At 32.3% G+C, this 22546-nt stretch overlaps 3 protein-coding genes and 1 pseudogene across 3 annotated transcripts; all 4 read left to right on the top strand.

Moving 5' to 3' along the window:
* The first annotated feature begins 7118 nt into the window (after positions 1-7118).
* LOC125838255 (uncharacterized) lies at positions 7119-7492 on the top strand. Its single transcript, XM_049517337.1, has one exon. The coding sequence runs from the start codon at positions 7135-7137 to the stop codon at positions 7471-7473; it is 339 nt and encodes a 112-aa protein (XP_049373294.1). The 5' UTR covers positions 7119-7134; the 3' UTR covers positions 7474-7492.
* Positions 7493-10997: 3505 nt separating this feature from the next.
* Positions 10998-17922, top strand: LOC125838235 (uncharacterized; annotated as a pseudogene).
* A 693-nt stretch (positions 17923-18615) lies between these two features.
* Positions 18616-19270, top strand: LOC125838241 (uncharacterized). The gene has a single exon (XM_049517321.1). The coding sequence runs from the start codon at positions 18616-18618 to the stop codon at positions 19243-19245; it is 630 nt and encodes a 209-aa protein (XP_049373278.1). The 3' UTR covers positions 19246-19270.
* A 1996-nt stretch (positions 19271-21266) lies between these two features.
* Positions 21267-22510, top strand: LOC125838011 (uncharacterized mitochondrial protein AtMg00810-like). Its single transcript, XM_049517065.1, has 2 exons — positions 21267-21645; positions 22410-22510. The coding sequence occupies exons 1-2, from the start codon at positions 21267-21269 to the stop codon at positions 22508-22510; spliced, it is 480 nt and encodes a 159-aa protein (XP_049373022.1).
* The last annotated feature ends 36 nt before the right edge of the window (positions 22511-22546 follow it).

Below are 22546 nucleotides of genomic sequence, written 5' to 3'. Positions count from 1 at the left end.
TTTATATTTGATTAAATTATTCGTTTTTTTGATATAAATTAATTTTAGTTCTCTAATTTTTCTTAAAAGAATGTGTGCAGCAATTTCCTTTTTCTTAAAAAAACGTCTTTCTCAAAAAAATAGGTACAAATGGAATTCGAACCCGCAACATCAACCTTCTAAAGTTGCCCTCCTACCGTGGCACCACAAGCCAATTTTGTTCTGTGGGTGGCACGCTTTATATAAATATAAATATTATATATATATACCTATGTATATATAGAGTTTCCGTCGAAGTTTGGGGGTGGCGTGACACCCCCAAACCCCTTAATAGATCCGCCTCTGATATTAACAACCAAAACTCTTAACCAACTAGGGTAATATTCATAGTCAAAGAACAACAAACTACTTCATCTATTTTCAACTTATGCGATATAGTTTTACTAACGACGAAATTAAAGTTATATTTTTTCAATTTTTTTTTTGTAAATTACATATCAAACATGTCATGAAAAAAAAAACTATGACATGAAATATCGATAACTATAAAAATGGATAAGACAAAACAAAAATTATATATATACTAGTTTTTTGACACGTGCGTTGCATGTGATTACCAATTCCAAAAAATATATGTTAGAGTAAATAATATTGCTTATTTAAGCAAAGATTTGAATAATAAGCTTAGCAAAAAATAATATGGCAGATTCTTTTGTGAATGTTCAATGTGGATCGTCATATCTCTTATTCATGCAAATCTATGAAGATGGTCAATGAAATATTTTATTAGTTAAATGCAACAATGTATATATTTATTTCAATTTGATGAGGTTCAATCATGTAATTAGTCTTATCTCACTAATATTACCTTATAGACAATATTTGTTTTGTATTTTTCTTGTCATCTAACCAGATGTGCTTTGCATGTGTATTCTACGTTAAGTTATTTAGATGTCATATGAATATTTGAAGAGAACAACTACATTTTATATATTCACATATTTTTACATTTGTTGTGAGTTTTTTATTTAAAAAAAAAAGAACTCAAAATATTTTAAAATAATATATTTTGAAGTTAGAAGATCTTGTTAACTTGATAATACATTTGTGACACATAAAATTTGCTATTAAATAAATAATAAAAATTAAACTAATACAAACTTCATCTGGCATTATTACAAGTCATATGAACTTTTTCTTGTCTAAAATAGTGAAATATTAAGAAATAGTAGATAAGTAAACTTCCTTAAAGTCTAAATCACATAAGCAACATTGATAAATAAAGTCATTCTTTTGTCTTGAGCATCAAAAACAAGACTATTCTCTAAATTTTGGAAAAAGATATTCAGAAGCATATATCTACAACACAAGAGAAATTGTTAACAAAAACAAATAAATTTAGACTACATCATGTTAACTTCATATATTGGAACATTATATACTAATGTATATATTAAGCAAGAAAATAATTATTATATCATCAAAATTATTTTTCTCAAGTACTCGAGGTTTTGAAATATATCCTCTTAGGATAGAACGACTTACTTCATCAGAAAAGTGGTACCTCATATTCCACTAAATTTCGAACTCACTCAATGACAATAAATCACAAAAAAAATAAATTAAAATGCAAGAAAGAAGAAGAGTAGAAGATTAAAAAAAAATTGTGGTTGAAAAATGAGAGGAAGTCCCTCTATTTAATTATAGTCAACAAAGGGTAGTATGAACAAATATTTTTTGTGTCTTATCTGAAAAGTCATGACCTTTCTGAAAAGTCACAGCGCTTTGAAAAAGTCACAACCTATTGAAAAAGTCAAAACTCTTTGGAAAAATCACAACTTATTGAAAAAGTCACAACTCATCGAAAAATCACAACCCTTTGAAAAAAGTTACAACTTATCGGAAAAGTCACAACTCATCAAAAAAATCACAACCTAAGTTAGGAATATTATAGTAATTTAACATTCAAGTTAGGAGTTCATGCTATATATATATATAATTTTTATTTTTTTTTAGCTAGGAATGACAAGAAAATAATATCAATTAAAATAAAGAAGACCAATAAAAATACGACACGTACGAGATAACAACACTAGTTTGAGGGGCCAGGATTGGCGATTGGAGGAAACTTGTAATTTAGGCAACTACAAAATTCATGTTGGTCGACCATTTATTAGACAAGAATTCACATGTTGTTTAGCCTAGACCATAACTACAACTATATTATGTGGACACAAAGTTATTACTAACAAAAAGGAATTTGTAGTACTCATCCGTTATAATATATGATGACCTCTCTTTCATCAAAAAAATAATTATTGCCAAAAAAATGGTTCAATCTTTTATATATATTTTTTTAATTGACTTCAAATTTTAGAATTGTAATAACTATAAGGTATCTAGCTATTAAGGCGTATTGTGGAAGTTTGAGAGAAGGTGGTTGGGATGAGGATGAGGAATGAGATGTGTTTATCTTCGAGAACTAATTTTGATTTATGTCGAACGATCAACTACATAATAAGTCATTCATCTAGTAAGGCGGTTGCTGGAGCAATAGGCCTAGGAAGAGAGACTTACACATAGTGTTCATTGACCTAGAAAATCGTGTATGATAAAGTTCCTATAGAAGTCATCTAGAGATGTTTGGAGTCTAAAGGTATACATGTTACTTACGTTAGGCCAATTAAAAATATCTACAATGGGGAGCCAAGCCCCGAGTTAGAATAGTGAGAGGTGACTTGAACACTTGATCCTAGTCATGATATGGCACCAATGTGGATCAACCCTTAACCTGTTCATATTTATATTAGTGATGGACGAATTGACACGACATATTCAAGGGGAGGTGTGTTGTGGTGTATGTTATTTGTAGATATAGTATTGATTAATGAGACGTGGGATGAATTGAAGTTAGTGATAGGCTGAAAATTTAGAGATAGACCTTAGAATCTAAAGGATTTTAGGTTAAGCAGGACTAAAACAAAGTACATGGAGTGTAAGTTTAGTAATGCAACACATACGCCATATGTGGAGTGAAGATCAATGTACAAGAAAATACCTAAGAGGTTTCAAGTCTAATCCAAGGAGACGGGGAGATTGGTGATGATATAACATCTCATATTATAGAGAGAGGTTAAATGGAGGCTCACATCTCCAAGGCTTAAAGTAAGTTCTATGTACTACAAAGTGGTGGTTGGACCAACATTGTCGTATGTGGCAGAGTGTTAGCCAAAGAAGAACGCCCACATTCAAAAGATGAATGTAGTAGAGATGAGTATGCTTAGATGAATATGTGGGCATTACTAAAAGAGACGATATATAGGAACGAAGTTATACGTACAAAACAAGGTGGAAAAGGCCTCTGTGACAAACAAGATGATTAGGGAAGCTAGACTGAGATGATTTCAACATGTGAAGAGGTGGGGGGTGTGCGGATAATATATATATATATATATATATATATATGTTAGCAAGGATGTGATGAGACGTTTGGTTGTATCAAGAATTAGGAGAGGTAGAAGTATGCTACAAAAGAATTAGGAAGAGGTGATTATACAAGATATGACATGAGTACTTCAACCTATTGAGGACATAACCAAAGATAGATAAATATCTATAGATCGAGAATTAGGGTAGAAGCTAGTTAGTAGGTAGCTATAGGTAAGTGTTATCGCATTTTACGTAGAGGCAGTGAGCTAACTTATTAGTAGTATTATATATTTAGTAATCATGTAGTTTATCTTATTCTTCAATATGTATTACTGTTTGTTGCTTAATTTATTTTATACCCTGTTGTTTTACTATCATTTTCTTACAACCTTGCTTTGAAAACTTTTGTTTGGGCCGATGGTCTATCCACATAAACAACCTCTTTACCCTTACAAAAATAAAGATTGCACCTCAAATTAATTTTACATACAAAATTACATTAAATATACATATTATTGATTTTATAATTTGAACTTCCTAATTTTATCTTTATTTATAGCATGCTCTTGTAATCAGAGCTAATTTAATTTATAGCATATTTAAAATCATAACTTCTAAAAAAAAATTAATATATGATGTAGAGTCTTGTTTACTTTTAAAATTTTGTAACCACTCAAATACCATAAAACGTTAGAGGTATGATATATCATATATGAGCCTCACAACATGGACAACCCCACATGTTTGGCCATTTCTTATCTGTATACTTCATGTGATTTCTGATTGTACACATGGCCTATACACAAGGACAATTGCTTTAATTCTTCAAGTTCGCGTGGAGGATTAGCAATTAAGACACAATATCAATCTTAGGTTATTCATTCACATTTAATTTACTTAATCAGATAAAGGGTGCATTTATGGCTGAATAAATTGCCTCTTGATTTGTCGGATATTCATCATATAAACTATTAATTATTTTAGGAACCAGTCTACTCAGTCTAACATCCTTGAAACCAAAGAACACATATGTCCTAACCCTTGTCCATATTGATCTCTTTCTGAGTAATTATTTAAGTTATATATATATATATATATATATATATATATATTATAAATTTTGATTAATTTACAACCAGTAAACATATTGTAAGCCTTAGCCATATTAATCAGCATGTACTAGTTGCTAGATTTACATGACTAAGTAAAGTTTGTAAGCTTTAATCAGTAGCATAGTCAGAAATTTTACTAAGGCTGTCCAAGAATAATGATGTGTGTGGCTATCAATATAAAATAAAAAAAATATTGTGCTATTTGGGTTCAAATTCAAAACTCTTTCATTCAAATGGATACCCTTTACCACTGCGCCAAAGACATAACTTTCGTCAATAGTGTCCAATTTTAAATATATATCCTTTAAATGTAGAATTTGACATATATATAATGTAATTTTCTACCGAATAATATCCAACTAGACACCTTGGAATGGCTACAGCTACGCCCTGCTTTAATCACCTACAAGAACTAACCCTCCATTCATAGTAACCCTTTAGATAATTAGGTTTGAGAATCTGATGATAACCATATGTCTTTTTAGAAGATCATTCTTCCGTATCTCATCTTCAAAAATATCTCTTCAGTTTTTGCATAAGAACCAAAAAATTAAATGACATTTTAGTATATTTTATAAATTTTTAATATTAGATAATAAAATTTAGAAATCTTTTTTACTTTCTTAAACTACATACTAAATTAAAACATATCATTCAACTTGAAACGGAAGGATATCTTTTAACCTATAAACTGTTATCTTCCTTATTTCCCCCCTTTAGGCATCATAAAAAAGAAGAGTGTGTGTAGAAATTCATGATTAAGTTATTTTCATTACCAAACAATATCTTACCAAACAAAAATTCTATTAAGAAACTTCTTTACTAGAGAAGAATCATTTTCTTTACAACTTACTTAACTTTTAATTTTATATTAATTGCTTTAACTGATACTTAGATATTATTGTTAACTTTTGGTAAACCAAAAATTTCATTAAACACTTTTTGGTTATACTAATATTATTGTTAATTTTTATTTTATATATTGTGTTAAAATATATATATCAAACACACAAACCAATCACGAAAACATGTGTTTCATAATAAGAAAAAGACTCGTATAGTTACACGCCCAGTCCCACTAAAACATCTTATTGTTTCTCCAACTGTACTTTTCAATATAGAGATTAATTAGAATATTAAATTCATAATGTATGTAGACATCATTATTGATCCTTAGAAATCTTTGAATGGCTAAATAATTCCTACAATAGTATAGGATGTAAAGTAAAAGTGCTAAAATATAAATAAAATATATTATCATCTAATAATATTATTCTTTAATTATATACCGTCAAGCTTCATTAGAACGATTATTTATTATATCGATATTTCACTATAACGATATGATTTTCTCTAGAATTAATGTTTCATTTTATATTTTGCTTTTCTGTTATAACATTCTACCTATAACAAAAATAACATTCATTATAGCAGTATAATCTTGGTAAAATTACTCATTTATAACAGTCGTACTCAAATATTATGTAAGAAATATATACGTATAAAATAAAATATTAAAATATTTATAGTAATCATAATTACTGACATGCACATAGCAAATTTCAATTACGAATAACTGAAATGAAAAAAATATATTTTATTTCAATTACGAATAACTGAAATGAAAAAAATATATTTAAATGAAGTCCATTAGTTATGGACATAAATTCACGAGGAAAGGCTACTGATGTTTGCTTCTTTTTTTACATTTATACTCTTTCTAATTTTGCGTGCATTTGTTTATAACAACTAAATGAGATCTAAACATCAAACACTAGTATATATATAGACAAACACTGTCACTATAGAAATGTTTGACTGTAGTTTTTTTTTTTCAATTGTGTCTTATCTTTTGCGAAGTCCACATGAATCCAAAAAATTTAAGAATCTTTGATAATTCTCTTTCATGTGATTTTAGATCGAGATCATTCCTTGTTAATACCTTCACTCACCATGATTTCATATTTAAGTGGTGTATTTGGTGATAAACACACGACATGACCATATAATCACAAGCAAATTAATTCCTTCTCTAATTTTATCCCTAATGGGTGCTACTAATTGAACCAACTCACAAACTTGATTATCATTTTTTATTCTATCTAATCTTATATGATCGTATACATTAACATTTACATTTCCACAATACTCATTTGGTAAATATGTTGAACTTTATTGACCATTCACACCTAATATATAAACATTATTAATCACATAACACTTCGATAGCACTTTTCCATTTCAACGTAACTTTCCAATTTTAAAATCACAAAAGCGCAATTTAAAAAAAGATAATAATAACTTTGTCAACCGAAAGTAAATATAAGAAAATGACAATGCAATATTTGCTGTTTATTTATTATTATATGCAAGAAATTAAAGGACCACGTGACCCTACAATGACCAAATTGTCTCATTTTCCACTGACCCATATGTCCCATGTAACATGGGAGGAAATTATGGAACCTTTAATTCCCCTCCCTATATAACTTCTCTTAAACCCCCTCTCCATTCACACCAAAAAAAAAAAACTTAGGAAAAAGTACCAATAAATCTCATAAAAAAAACAAAGCCAAAAAAGTATTACTTATCAAAAACTCAAGAAAATTAAGTGATGGAAATAGAATTGGCAAAGTGTGATTGTTGTGGATTGAAAGAAGAGTGTACAATAGAGTACATAAGTGAAGTGAAGGAGAATTTTGAAGGCAAATGGCTGTGTGGATTATGTTCAGAAGCTGTTAGAGATGAATTTAATAGAGGAAAAAAGAAGCAATATTTTATTGATATGGAAGAAGCTTTAAAAGCTCACATGTCATTTTGCAGAAAATATAAGTCTAATAATCCTGCTGTTCATGTAGCTGATGGTATGAGGCAAATGTTAAGAAGAAGGTCAGGTGATTTGTCAACAAATTCTTCTTCTAAGAAGTATACAATTAGATCAATAAGTACATAACACGTAGGAGATGTATCTTCTTTATCAAACGTATCGGATTTGAACATTAATAATATAAAAAGATTACTAATATATATACATACACTTTTATTTTTAATAGATTTTTATATGATATGAATTTGAATCAGTCAGAAGTTTCACATATGGTGTAATTAGTTTGAAGGTTGAATAAGGCCTCACAATCCCTTTTGATGGCTAAATCTTAATGTAACATCTTTGTGTTGTACATATATAGAATGTTAATATTTTTAGTGGAGAGTACTATTGTTAATAGTTTTGTTTATTTTCTCTTTGTTAATGTGAGTATATGTTGTTTATTTTTGAGTGAATAGGTTAAAGAGTTCTTAAATTATAGTATTGTTTAGTGAGTTTTATATTTAAATGATTGGGTATTTTTATTCTTTTGGACTATAATTCATTGTAGATTAAAAATCTCCTGTTGAATGGATTGAGATAACTTGTTAAGAGATACGTGCAAATGAAAAAAGTCTTAAAAATTAGTCCATCTAGCAAATGAGTTCAGGGGTGGTCTGAATCCCGTACCTAATATAATTTAGATACGAAACTTGCTAAATAGTGATTGATTAATAGATTTTAATAGCCTATTCACTCAAATTTTCTCCAAGTCAATTTTTTAAGGTACTTTTACAGTGTAATATTTACGTAGCATGTTATATTCCTTCACAGACTATTTTAATATAAGTTCATGATAGTTTGGAGAATTCTTCAACTTGCAAAATAATGATAATTTGAATTTTTTTTAGCCAATTCAGGCTTTGTTTTTTCCTTTAAGTCACTGAACTATCATAGTATATTTTTAACAAAAAGGTATTTTTCTACTTTTTCCACATGATAATGAAGTTTTTAATATTAATTCCAAGTGCACGCGTCAAAAATAGAAAAAAAGTAAAGTTACAACACTTTCTGCTGTAGATAGGATTAGTTCACCCACTTCAATTAGTAATCAAGAAAATGATCTAAGAGACTCAACTAATTACTCACGACTATATATGATTATGATTTCAGCATATAATTAATAGTATGACTTACATAATTAGTTGATTTAATAATATGATATTTCTTGCATCAACAACGAGTTCAATCAGTCGATTAATAAAACAAAACTCAATTATAAACGGGTTGAGATATATAAGCTAAACAAAATCAATATCTGTAAAAATTTAAATTTAGTAAAGAGATCATGAATTCACGTGCATCATATATAGGATAGTATATCCACCAAAACATTAGGTTAAGGTGGCTCATGATGATTGGTTCTTCTTTTTTATATAGATTGTCCTAACATTAATATTTTGTGGTTCCTTAGGTACAAAGAAAATAAGTGAGTTGTAAAAAGTAGTGCTTTAATCAAATTGACAATGAGGTATAATAGTGACACACATTTGTTGTCGTTCTATAACGATATAATATGTAATTCTGAAAATAACAATTTTATTTTGGATCTATGAAAGAGATTAAAGGGCTGAAGGTTATTGAAGAATTATAACATCTCTTATATGGGATAAGATAATATCAAAAATTGGTATAAAATTCATATTATAATTAGCTAATATAAATATTTAATAATAGAGTAAGATATGATTATATTTTCTTGCTACCATGAGAAATGTCAAATTATATACACTACAACAAAAACAGCTTTTAGCGGCAATAAATATACATATGAACAAAGAGTGATAAAGTCTTTATGACATTAATTGTTACTGGACCCAGTGTCGCTAAGACTTTAGGAATATTTACTATAAAGATTGCTAAATATCCTTAAAAATATACTTTTAGTATCAATTAAGCTATTGCTATTAATTACTTGCTGCTAAAAATTATTTTTGATGTAGTGATATTTAATGAATATGCACGTTTTGCCTATTCCTAGCACTAATCACTAATGATAATAAGAGCTAATATTGTTTTTGCTCTCTTTGAATTAGGAAATTACACCTAATTACTTTGGAAATTAATGATCTTGAACTATTGATCTACTTACTTTATGGGTCAACTTTTAAGGTAAAAAATGATTATTTGTTAACTTGAAATGTTATCCATCGAATAAACAGACTCAAAAGTTAATTCAACAATCACTCATATACCTCACGTATTGCAATATCATATTGTAGAAAAATTTATTCATTGTTCTTAAAAATAAGTGATTTTAAACCGTTGACACACTTATTTCATAAGCAAACTGAAGTTAAAAAAAATAAATTCTTAAATTTAAAGTTCAAATCACCTACCTTAAAGTTAGATCATTCTTGTAAATGAAAAGGAGTTCACAAATTTGAAGTCCCGCCAATTCAAGAACAACAAAAAATTGTGTTAGTGGTTGATTCGACTATTCACAATTCGTCTGTATCGCTTTTAAAGAAAATGACAAAAATAGTCCTTTATGTTTGATAGTAGGTTCAAAATAGTCCTTTAGGTATGCACTTAATAGTTTTGGTCATTTAAGGTTGTCATATTACTTTTAATTTTTGTCAAATATTATCAAATTTTGTCGGTTAGATTTGATAAAAACCACAAAAGAAAAAAGAAAAAAAAGGAAATTAGCGGGAACTTGCATTTAGAGGTATAATATTTGCAGTTTCTCTGATATTCTTACTTTATTTCTAGAGTCTTGTAAAATTTTCTAGGTTTATTTTAGGCTATTTTAAAATATCTCTTAGTGTAATATTTGATGTTGCATATTTTAAAATTTGACGAGACTTTCTTGATATTTATAGTTTAGTTTCTTTTGATATAGTTCACATCAAATCTAACGTATACAGTTCATTATTTAGTAAAATATCAGAGAGAGACTAATAACTTGTTTGGTCGGGGAACAAATTATCTTGATATTAGTTATCCCAAGATTGTTATTGAAGAAAACTGTGAGCATACAAGCTCATAACACCATTGATGAACTTAGAGAAGAAACTGGAGTGAGGAAGAAACGAGAGAGAATTTTATTAATCTGAATCTGGATGATCTTACAAGTGAGATACATCCACAGATTATATAGAAAGCAAGAAGAAGAAAAAATATCCAATCTACTAACTAACTGATTCATCAGCACAACAATCGAGGTAACTAACTAGCACTAACTAACATTCTGAAATGACTAAAATGACTTTCTAACTAACTAATGGATTAGTAACTAACTTCTGAATGTTTAGCTATTGTAACAGTTATCTCACCTTCAATGTGCGATAAAAATAACACTACAATTTCGAGATAACAAATCCCAAAATAAGTTATCTTATAAATTTATTCCAACCAAACATGAAATAAACTCATCTTAAAACGAACGTTTACCCTTTATCTCTCGTACCAGACGAGTCCTAAAAGTGTTAATACCAAGTGTAATTTTACAAATGAGATTTGAGAAAGAAGTTGATGCAATCTTAACTCTAATTTTGTGAGGATAGAGAAATTATTTTTGATTGATATAAAAATTTAACAAACTCAAAGGATCAAACCGTTAAATATATACTAAGGGACTATTTTCGTCATTTTTTCGCCGCTTCCGCGGATCAAGATCCCGGAGTCGGAGTCGGAGTCGGAGTTGGGGCAGAAGTGAAAACAGCTGAATAATGGCGGAAGCTCTCTTCGAGCTGGAAGAAATTCTCATCTCCAGAAAGGTACCATTTTTAAGTACTAATATTCAAATGGACTTTCTTCTTTGCCCTAAATTTCCACTGCTACTGTGCATTAACCTTGAGGAAAATAATCCTTTTTTCCCTTTCTATTTGATTAGGTAATTTGTACTCTTTTTTTTTTCCCTCTCTCGATTTTCCGAAATTAAATCAAGGTGCATTAGGTTTTCTAACTAATTTGCTTATTGATATTTATTTGTTTCTGCAATGATATATATTTGTAGGAAGCTCTGACGAGTGAAGAAGCTAAACTACTTAATTCATGGAAGCAAAATGCTGTAAGAGATTTTGGCATTGGTGCTACCGGTGCTTCCATTGCCACTTGGTTAGGTACATTTCCCAAAGAATTACATTGTCAAGTAAATTATGATTGGAATGTCTTTTGTTAGTTTTACTAGTAATACTTTTAGCATAAGCTTCTTTGTAGTTGAGTTTTCCTTGATAAGAGAAGAAAAACAAAGTAGAAGGAATCAAGATGATGGTGTTTGACTGGATATAGTGTTGAGAAAAAATTAGTTTGATAGGGAAAATATCATATCAAAGGTTAAAATTGAACAGATAAATGAATTTGAGTTCTTGAAAGAGGTAAAAGTTATATAGAATGATACTATTAGTTGAGTGTTGTCAAACATTTTGGATCGTCCTAATAGAATGAGTCTAGTATAGAATGGGGAAAAGGGAGTATAGAAAAAAAAAAGGGGTGGGGTGGGGTGGGGATGTTTCATTGATGCTTTTATGTGAATTTAACTTTGAAGAAAAAGGTCCCTCTTCTACATGTCAGTCACACTTCTTGAAATTTTTTATTAGAAGCTGAGATCATAGAGTACATATGAGTAGAAAGAGGAAATAATGCATTGGATTCGAAAGTATCGAACTTCTCTCGTTTGAAAGGATGAAAACCATTGAAATGGTATTAGCAATAATAGGAAGATTTGGCAGAAATATGTAAAATACCACCCTAATAAGATTGTTCCAGAATAAAAGGTAAATGGTCAAAAAAAAAAAGAAGGGGAAATGGTTAGAAGAGGTGCTCCAGCAGCTAGAAGAAATAGGGTTATTAGATAAGTCAGAAAACCGGCCTTAATCACTCATTTGTCTAGGTGTTGCTCTGTATTATATCTAATCTGCTTGCACAAATTATTTGTTTTCTCCTCTTCTATTATTTGCTTTTATATTTTTGACCAAACACCTAACATAGTTCTCTCAATTTGTTTCTTTGCAGTAACCAGAAGGCTGAATAACCTAGTTCGTATGAACCTGACAGCAGGTAAGCTCAATTTGCAATTTCATTATAATTTTTTCAGAAATTGACTGGGCTTGTTTTTCATGTTTTATCTTTTCTGCATATATGCCAGTCACCCTTGATACACTATCTGGTTTCGGTCCATGTATTAGTGGGCTTGGTAGATAGTAATGTATTTTAAGATGCCTTTTAGTGACTCATGTTCAAGTGCTCAGAAGTTTGCTTTTACATATTTGTTGTTAAAAGTAAATATTTAAAAAACTTGAGTATCCGTTTAATTCCTTAAGTGGTCACTCAACTCTCAAGTGGATGAAATTACAAGTCACATATCTTTTTATTGTTCAATAAAATCACTCAGCTTACCAGTATCTCTTACAAAATAACAGTGACAGAAATGCCACTTTAGTCAACCCTCTATTTGCTTCTGACCTTTATTCCTGTTTCTGCTCTTTTTCAACTATCTATGTGCTCATTCTCTCCATGCAGTGTAAAAGCTAAAAGATTAGTAATTTGAAGTAATTTTTATGTAAATTTTGTATATTTAAAGTTTCTTAAAGAATTCATGTCCAAATTTACAGTGATAATTTGATGGTGCCCCTCATCGGGAAATTCTTTCATTTGGCATGGAGGAAGTATAGGATATCAAGTTTCTGGAATTGGGTTTATTCTGGCAACATAATTTTACTACTTAATTTTTTCTGATACTAATTAGTGAGCTCGTACTTAGAAATCAACTAAATAGATCACTGGCTGTTTTATTTGGCTTCTGTCAAATTTTTTATTTTGTTGTGATGAAGCTTATTTTTTCTTTCTTTGTAGTCATTGTGGTTAGTTTGAACTAAGATTATGAATTGAACAAGTTGATAGCGTGAGTGTATGATATCATATCTAGACCATTGTTATTTTGTAAGAATAATAGTTAACTTGAATTTTTTTTATTGGGACAATAAAAGTTAAGTTACTTTACTAGGTAATTTTACCAACTTGAGTGACCATTTAAGAAAATGACCCCTTAACTTGAAGTGCCTAAATTAAGGATATCATTTAAAGTTCTCTGTTGCCTCACTGCCCTCGTGGGATCTTGCATTTTGAATAAAGGATGTTGATAAAATTATGCTTATGACAAATTTAAGTTGCTAGTTGAAGAGAGATTTATAAGTCTCCTAAATAGCAATGACCCTGAATATGTAGGGAGCACTTCCACCTTAACGGGCCTTTATGTGGCGTGATTCCGGATTAGCCGCGGCCCCAAGACCAGGTGGGACTATTACATGTTCCTTTACGTGCTATTCAGAGTCATTGCTATTTAGGAGACTTGCTATCTCTCTTAAGCTGCATATTACCATTCTTGTAATGATACACACTGTTCAAAATGCTTATGTGGAGCTCAAAGCTACACAAGATCAAAGTTTAAACCAAAACAGAGAACATTTTGCTTTTCTTTTGGTAATTATGCTACTTTAATCTTTTGAACTTTCCTCCTTCCAGGTGTTGGTTTCTATTATGGCATTAGGAGATTTCTAAGTGTGTGGATTCAGAAATTGAACAAATTCTCTCTCAGCATGGGACTCGTTTGCAAACTGGGTTGGCAGAAATGTAGGTTATTGACCAATGACAATCATTTTGATTTGTGCAAAATATATTAGTTGAGTTGCGACTCCTTAGGGGTCGGTTGGTTACCGGGATTAGGTCATGATCCCAGTATAAAATTTGGGATTAAATCCAATGTTTGGTTGTTGGTATTAAGCTAATACCGGTATAAACCTTATACCAAATCCTGGTATTATCTATCTTATATTGAATGTGTGATTATAATCCTTAATGCTACACAAGTTCATGTATACATGACTTAGTATGATGAAGCTTGGCACTTGTATTCTTATGCTTCATCTTAAAACAATTGCTCTACTTCTGTAGTGCAAGTTCATCTATAAAATCTCTTTTTACGTATAAAAATATTAATTTCTCTACTTCTATTTTTTGATTCTAGTAGGTTTGGCAACTTCTCCAAACTAAAAATATACCATTTATTATTTAATGGCCACAATGTTCGACCCTTTCCTGATTGTTCCCAACAAAGTATGACATCTAAATTAGGCTCAGGTTGTTTTAATAATTTGCTATAGAATTAGTGATTTTCTTTTGGATATAGGTTATATTCAATGTTCAATAATTTATGAATTAGTTTTATGACTTCATCAAAGCAGTAGTCTTTTATGCTCTGTATATAGTGTATACATACTAAGTTTGTCCCTTGGGAAAAAAACCATTTGTTTCCAGATTTTCTGCAATGCATCAGAATGAGAATCTCTCCTCTTGATTTTTGTTCAACTTGAAACCTGTTTGTTATCACCGAGGGAAGCGTCATGATGAGAATTAAAGAAATAACTAGAGGAAGAAGATTATGAGGGTTGTTATATAACTGCTAAATTGAAGATAATTGCAAGACATAACAAGAATCTAGGCTTTGAGATTATTTGATCTATGGTGGATTAATCCAAGTAAAAGACTTGCATAGCACTGTATTTTACTTGAATAATACTCACCCCATAAAATATTGCTTTCATGTTAATTAGACTTAAAATTGAATCTTCTGTGAGTTCGATATGGTCAAATCTTCATTTTGCAAGGTTAATCATCTGGCCTGGGTCATATTTGTCGCTCATTGTTAGTATTAGTGTGAGATATCACCTGAAAATATGGGAACTGACTGGTAGCCTAAGTGTGCTGAGAGCCACCTCAACATGTTTGAATTGCTTGGCAGATGTGTAGCTGGGTTATTTGGACCAAAGGTATAGTGCTAACATTTGGCAAGGACATAATAGATCGTACTGCTGCCTATTTGAAACATAACTAGTCTTTCCAGCTTTCGAGTTGCCTCATTACTTGATAACTTGGAGTTAAGAATTTAATCTTGATATGCCACTTCTTCATCTCCCAGCGCTATTTATTTAGACTTAATTGCAATATCAACTAGTGTGACTGGTTAGTAAATTTCAGTAGGCCATATTATTGTTCTTCGGTTTGCTTTTGCTCTTGTTACTCTAAAATGGTTTCCGCTTAAGATAAGACACGTGATCAACCTTATATAGCAAGCAATTATTCATCCTTTGCATGTGCATTAGGATACCAGATGACACTGACAGTGCATCGGATTTTAAAAGATTAGTTGAGAGCTAACTAGACTGTCAAGTAATAACGAAAAGATTCTGTTGAATTGTCCCACATTGAAGGGTGGGATGCATTTTATTTCCTTATATGGTCTTGGACAGTCCTCACCCTTTGAGTTACCTTCTGGCGTTGAGTTAGGCTCAAGGTCCATTTCTTTAACTAGGTACCAGGCATTGAGTTTGGCTCAAGGTTCATTTCTTTAACTTGGTATCAGAGTCGGGCACACCCAATTCTTGTTTCACCCGATATTGGATCCCCATATTATCTTGTCCACGCTCTAGTTGGTAGACTTAAGCATGTGATGGTTTGATCATGTCCACATAGACATTTACATCAACTAGTCTGTAGGTGCAATACTATGGTAAATGGAAGTGGTAAAAGAGACTATTAAAATCACACAGAAGAAACTTGCAACCTCTAAGCATCCATACAGATTTAGCTAAAGATAGAATATAATAGAAGCAAGGAATTAACACAGTACCAACATAGTTCAAATTAAGGTTTAGTTATTGTCACTTAAATTTGTTTGGTGTTTGCCGGACTTGTATGCAAGTGTAAGGAAGTGCAGCATTTAGAAAATCACCAACTAAGAGTGCTCCTAATTTGCTGGAAGGTCTGATTTGAGCTGAGTGGTTACAGAGACTGCGCATGCTTAAAAGATTCTTCACATTTTCGTGGTTCAGGAAAAAGATTACTTTAAGAAGTACAAACGTTTTATTTACCTGATCCTATAGCTTCTTTTGCTCAAGTGTTTTGTGATAATTTCTTCTGTTTTCTTCCCCAACATTAATTATGTACTGAATGTATATTTTGACTTGATAGAATGTTGAAGAAGTATCAGCATGATTCGCATATATTGCAACGTGTCTCCAAACATTTTTTCTGTGAAAATGTTTATTACGATGACTCAACAGACCAGCCAAAACCAAGGTGGCGCTTTCGGAATTCCTTTGAGGAAGATCTTGCTTCTGCTCATATGACATATGATGATGACTCTTACAATAAGAAAATCATTTCGGTGAAAACTGATCTGAGGAAGACCAATCTACAGCGCAGGCAAATTAATGTGAGTATGCAACTACTGCCTTCAAAGTTATTTAAAATATGAGTCAGAGAGTAGTACTGGAGAATGTCGGACATCTGTTATACAAGATTTTACTTATTAGAGTATGGACAAGATAACCAAATCTCGTACACATGACTAAAAGTACTAAAAAGTAACATTTAGTGAAAATTTGCTGTAATGATGGAAGCTGCCCACCCAAATAGCAGTGTAGTGTTCACTGGGGTTTTATACTGTCTAAACGAGGAAGGAGGAGAAGCTTAACAAGTCCCTGCTTGGAGATAAATTCCTTCCGCTCAGTCATTGCTTTGGATGTGTTCGGTAGGAAGTAAAATGTAAATATAAGTGGGTTTATTTCTTATTTTCTTGTGTTCTTTATGTAAATAAACAAAATATTATCCTTAAACCATTTGTATATAATCTAGATAAATACCGTGGGAGGTGGGGGTGTGGAGGTAGGGACACGACGTGGAGTGGTGAGGGTGAAATGAGGTGTGTTGGAACTTGGAGGTGAGAAAGAAACGATCAATGAAGAACGCCACTTATAGAACTTGTTTTCCTTACTTCTACTATGGATGTCATTTTTCTCATTTTCAAGGAACTTGTTTCCAAAAATTTTGATCAGCGGAACATGGAAAAATTAGAAAACATTTTCAAGGAACTTGTTTCCATACCTAACACACCCTTTGCCATAGCTGAATATGCAACTTTGTAAGTTATTTGTTAACTGGAGTCTTTGTTCATAAATGTAGATGAGTGCAGGAGCTGATGTTCTGGAGGCAATTGAAGACCCATTTGACTGCATATTTAGGTCTTCAGCAAGTGTCCAAGATATTCATCATCCTGACACATTTAGCTCACCGCCTAGAAGGCGTAACTATAACCAGAAAAGGTCTCAGCGTAGGCATAGATTGCGTCACAAGGAGAGCATGGATGTTTGAGCTTTCTTCAATTGACCAAGTAGCCCTCACAAATGCTCCTTGCATGTACCTGAAATTATTGCGAAAAGTAGAACTATGTGGGTGTCTTTCTTTGTTGCTGCTCTCTCCTTGATACGCGGAGTCTTGCATCATAGCTGAATGAGTCATGCATCAAATCTCTAGCTGGAATTGGTATTACCTCCAAGCTGCTTGTATATATTATGGCTCCATTTGCATTTCAGTTATTCAGGGATGATGTACAGATTTCAACATAAGCTAGTTATAGAGGGTTAACATAGGGGAAGTTAACTGTTCATCTCCATTTGAAATATTTGGATGAAATCAAATTTGAGTTCTGAATTCCCAGCATGTTTTAGTTAGAAGAAATAAATTTATGGTATAAACATTTGTACTTGTTACCAATGTTTTGGTAATTCCTTTTCAATTTCTGCAAAGTTTATCTTGTCCAAGGGTGTAATTGTAAGCAAAATTTTATATAGTAGTGAGCCAATTATAAGTTTAAGTTGTTATATAGTATAATGTTTAGTATTTTATGCAATGAATCAAATCAAGAGCAATAAAATTAGGAACGAGGTTATCTAGGAAAAGGTGGGAGTGACTTTTGTGGCGGATAAGATGAGAAAGAGAAACTGAGATGGTTTGAGCATGTACAAAGAAGGTGCATTGAGAAAAGTGATTAGACATGACATGGAAAATTTTTATATTATTGAAGACATGACTCTACATAAGGAGGAGTGAAGGTCGTATATTAGGGTTGAGAAATAGCAGGGGTGGAGAATTGTCTTGCCTTGCGAAGGTTTAGGCTTGTTAGTGCCTCCTATAGTACTTGCCGTACTCTTGTAGTTCTTAACCTATGTTGTTTATGTGTTTTCGATTATCACAGTATTTTTCATTCTATATCAAACCAAATCTGGTTAAAAATAATTCTCTTGTTTTTCTTCTTTCCGAAGAAATCTCCACCGCCTCAAGCTCGATCCTGTTCACTATTTTAAATCTACCTCCCCAGCTATTTCATTTCTAAGAGCCTCTCTTTATAACCCAAAATCCCTTTAAAAAATACAGACAAACAATCTAATGCAATTATCAATCTTCCCATCTGGGGTTAATAGAATCCCAAATTGCCCTATTGGAATTTTGAACCTTTTCAACATTTGTCTTCTTCTTCTTCTTATCGTTTCAACCCCAACAATTCAGGGTATGAGAGTACATCCTCTCTCCCTGAAACCAAACATTGGCGGAATTGATTCTAATTTTTCAGAACAGCAACAACACATTCCTAATTCCGCAATGAAGAAACTCCGGAGACTTCCTCACGTATTTAACTACTTTCTGGAATTGCCGTTCTGTTCTGATGCAGATGTGGTGGTGGAAGAGAAGGAAGGATTCTTCCGTTTCGTGGCAAGAATCGAACTAAAAGGAGCTGCGAATGGACAAGTGAGGGCACAGGCAGTAGAGATTCATCCTGGGGTAACAAAGATCGTTGTGAGAAAGGGAAATGGAGACGGTGATGAGGATGAACAATTGAAGGTGGATACATGGAGGTACAGGTTGCCTGCTTCGGCTACGCCCGAGCTGGCCACGGCGGTATTTGTGGATGCAGAGCTTATAGTGACGGTGCCCAAGGATGACCATGGCCGTGGAGAGTTTGATAATGGATCTAGAGGTGTTTGGAGAGACGTTGACCAACTTGTTCTCGTACAATAGTTTAACTTTTTCATATTTGATGTATCAATTAATCATGTATACGATATACCTAAACTTCAGCCATATAAAACTTCAAACATGGTATAAAGTTGCACTTTGTCAAATATAAAACTTCAAAGTATAAAGTTACACTTTATCGAGACTAACTTTGAACACCATATGTTGAAATAGTACATAAGCAAAACAACGAGTCCTTGTCAATTGTAACATACATATGTATGTTTACTTAAACAACAAGTATATAGCTCATCCGAATAATGAACAAACTTGGGCTCTTTCTGTTTGAGCACATGGTGATAATGTATAAGTGTACGAGTAGCAATGTACCAAATCATAATAACAAATCATTTTTTATGACAATGTCGTTCGGACTAGCTTGCACATTCCACTGTGTACTTGTTACCTCCCATCAATAAGGATAACTTTGCAATCAAAGTTCAGGCTGATTGGAATCATTCATTGTCTTTTGCTTCTGACTGAGATTTTGACCTTGTGAGGTACCAGAGTTAGCTGAAAAATCCAGAAATTAACTTCATGAAAACCATTGTCCAAAATTTGAAGGATTAAAAGAATCCTACATGACATTAGAAATATGTAGGGTATGAATTGCCACAAGATTTGATAATAATAGCAAGTTGAGCATTGAACCAGGATTCCAGAAATACGAAAGACACAACATATAGACAATCATCATTAGAAAATATGGTTGCACATCAAGCCCAACAAGAAGTATCACAAGAACAATAACAGCAATATCTATCTGCATATATCAGCCTAACAGATAGGCTCCAGTAAATCTGAGCAGTATTGCTAAAGGCAGAGAACCAATAACTAACGTTAGCTTCATTAACTTGTATTTTAACATACGTTTTAATGATGACACTAATCCTTAATGATCTGTGTCAAAAAAATGAGACATCCAAAATCTGGGTAAAGAAGGCATAATCAAGGAAGAATGACTTGTCTAAAGATAGATTTGAATCAAGGAAAAAGAGCACACGCTAACCACAAGAAAGAGCAGGACACTCGGACAAATTTGAATACCTTGATTGAAGGAGAAAATCCCTTGGGTTACCTTAAGAGCAAAACACTGAAAACCAGATAAGAAGATTTTGCAACTTCTCTTCTTCTCTGATCAATCTCAGTGACATTCCAAATCAGAGATTAATTGAAGATCAGCAAATTGATATCAATTCCATTCTGTCCAAGCAACGGTAAAGAAGCAGCCAAGCAATATAAAAGCAGATCATCATCACAGAAGTATTAAGCATTAGTTACTGTAATTATTAGTTACATTAACTAATATTGTTGTAGAGTATCAATAGAAGACTCCCCTTATTGTTTATCAGTTCAGGTAGTAGTTAGTTTCCTTAAGTTTAGCTGTAGGTTGTTCTTAATCTGTCGTATTTAATGTTTGGGTACTGAATGAATAAGATTATCTTTTGACTACTTTCTTTATCTGATTTTGTAAGAAGAAGATTGCGCAATTTCCCTTGACCAAAAACTCTAGTCACCTTTTAAAACTATGTTTTTAGATGTAAGGAACAAATTTTCTTAACTGATCTGGGAAAAAGTTGACTCCAAAGAGGAAACTCCAACGTCAGTTTGCAATCCGACTCCATCACCTGATATACTGCCACTTGTACTACTCTCCTTAGAACCGGACCATCAATTAATGATACTCGCTTCTTCAATTTCAACCAGGTACCATCAGCTGCTACTAATCCAGAGAATTCTCCAGTTTCTTCTCCGTCTTCCTGGCATCATACCACTTCACACACACAACCTGTTCCTACAGTGTTATTCATAGCAGTGCAGCACAATTGGCACATTCATTAACTCGATGTCAACAATGCTTTCCTACAGGGCCAGTTGACTAAAGAGGTTTTTTATGTAATAACATCAAGGCTTTGTTAATTTCCAGTTCCCTTATCATGTTTGCAGATTAGAAAAGGCAATTTTATGGTCTTAAACAAGCCCCGCGGGCTTGGTATACTGCATTGTGCAATCATCTACAGAAAATGGGATTTATCATGTCTGAATCTGATGCTTCTCTGTTTATTTTGAAGAATTTGGTTGCAAATGTTTATGTACTCGTCTATGTTGACGACATTTTGATCACGGGAAGTCATCCCAGCTTGATTAGACATGTTATTAATTCCTTGGGTTCTCGGTTTTCCATGAAGGATCTTAGTTACTTGGACTACTTTTTGGGTGTCGGAGTTAAAAAAGTGCCAGGTGGTCTTATTCTCTCTCAATCCAAATACATTCTTGACATTTTGTCTGAATTGGATATTCAAGATTGTAAAGGAGTTGTTAATCCAATGTGCTCTGGTAAACTACCTCGGGCAGTTGATCGTTCTCCGCCTGCTAATGCTACACTCTACAGGCGCACCCTTGGTAAGTTACAATATTTATCATTGTTGCACTACGCCCAACTTGAGCGGGTGTATTAAGTATTTAGTTACTGTAATTATTAGTTACCGTAACTAATACTGTTTTGGAGTATCAATAGAAGACTCCCCCTATTGTTTAGGAGTTCAGGTAGTTGGTTTCCTTAAGTTTAGATGTAGGTTGTTCTTATCTGTCGTATTTAAAGTTTGGGTACTGAATGAATAAGATTATCTTTCGACTACTTTTCTCTATCTGATTTTGTAAGAAGAAGATTGAGCAATTTCCCTCGACCAAAAACTCTAGTCACTCTTTTATTACTGTATTCAATATAGTTTACTAGTGAAAAGAAAAGATACGGAGAGATTAGAAAACAATAAGAGTAGAGGATGTGATCGACAAGTACATTGGAATCTTTCAGGCCAAGGAGTTCACAACAGGCTATCTGTCTAACCATAAATATTCAAGCTCTAAGGAAACCCTTGTAACCCAATGGGACTGGATTAGGCACCACATCGGTGATCCGAACTAGTATAAAAATCTTTGTGTCAACTGTCTTTTATCTCTTTATGCCTTATATAATATGTTGTTTTATCTAATCGTCTAAACTCTAGGGTAGTCGACTTGAAGAAATCAACAGTCGACCAATTATAACTTGACTAACATTCGAAAAGAATTTCGATTCACCTCCCCACCCCACACCATCCTCTTATGTTTTACATACTAATGTGGTGAGACAGATCATGGATGTGACATTCAATTCTATGCCATAGGGGCTAGGCAGAACTCTTTACGCCAGGAGATGTTATTGCTGCAATTGACCAAAACAGCACCCTACAAGAGATCCTTGAGTGATCCATTCCTTTATCTTTAGGCCGATTACACCAAGGTTCCAAACTCTTAATAAGGA

Source organism: Solanum verrucosum, unplaced genomic scaffold (assembly GCF_900185275.1).
Source record: "Solanum verrucosum unplaced genomic scaffold, falcon-dt-bn FXZP01000079.1, whole genome shotgun sequence".
Lineage (NCBI taxonomy): Eukaryota > Viridiplantae > Streptophyta > Magnoliopsida > Solanales > Solanaceae > Solanum > Solanum verrucosum.
Note: the sequence above shows the minus strand (reverse complement) of the source record. Positions and strands in the feature narration are given on the sequence as shown.

Excerpts from the sequence above, each read along its gene's own strand:
- LOC125838255 (XM_049517337.1), top strand. The coding sequence starts at position 7,135 with ATGGAAATAGAATTGGCAAAGTGTGATTGTTGTGGATTGAAAGAAGAG.
- LOC125838241 (XM_049517321.1), top strand. The coding sequence starts at position 18,616 with ATGCAATTATCAATCTTCCCATCTGGGGTTAATAGAATCCCAAATTGC.
- LOC125838011 (XM_049517065.1), top strand. The coding sequence starts at position 21,267 with ATGGGATTTATCATGTCTGAATCTGATGCTTCTCTGTTTATTTTGAAG. Across the intron at positions 21,646-22,409 it reads ACTCTACAGGCGCACCCTTG|GGGCTAGGCAGAACTCTTTA; the intron begins GTAAGTTACAAT and ends TCTATGCCATAG.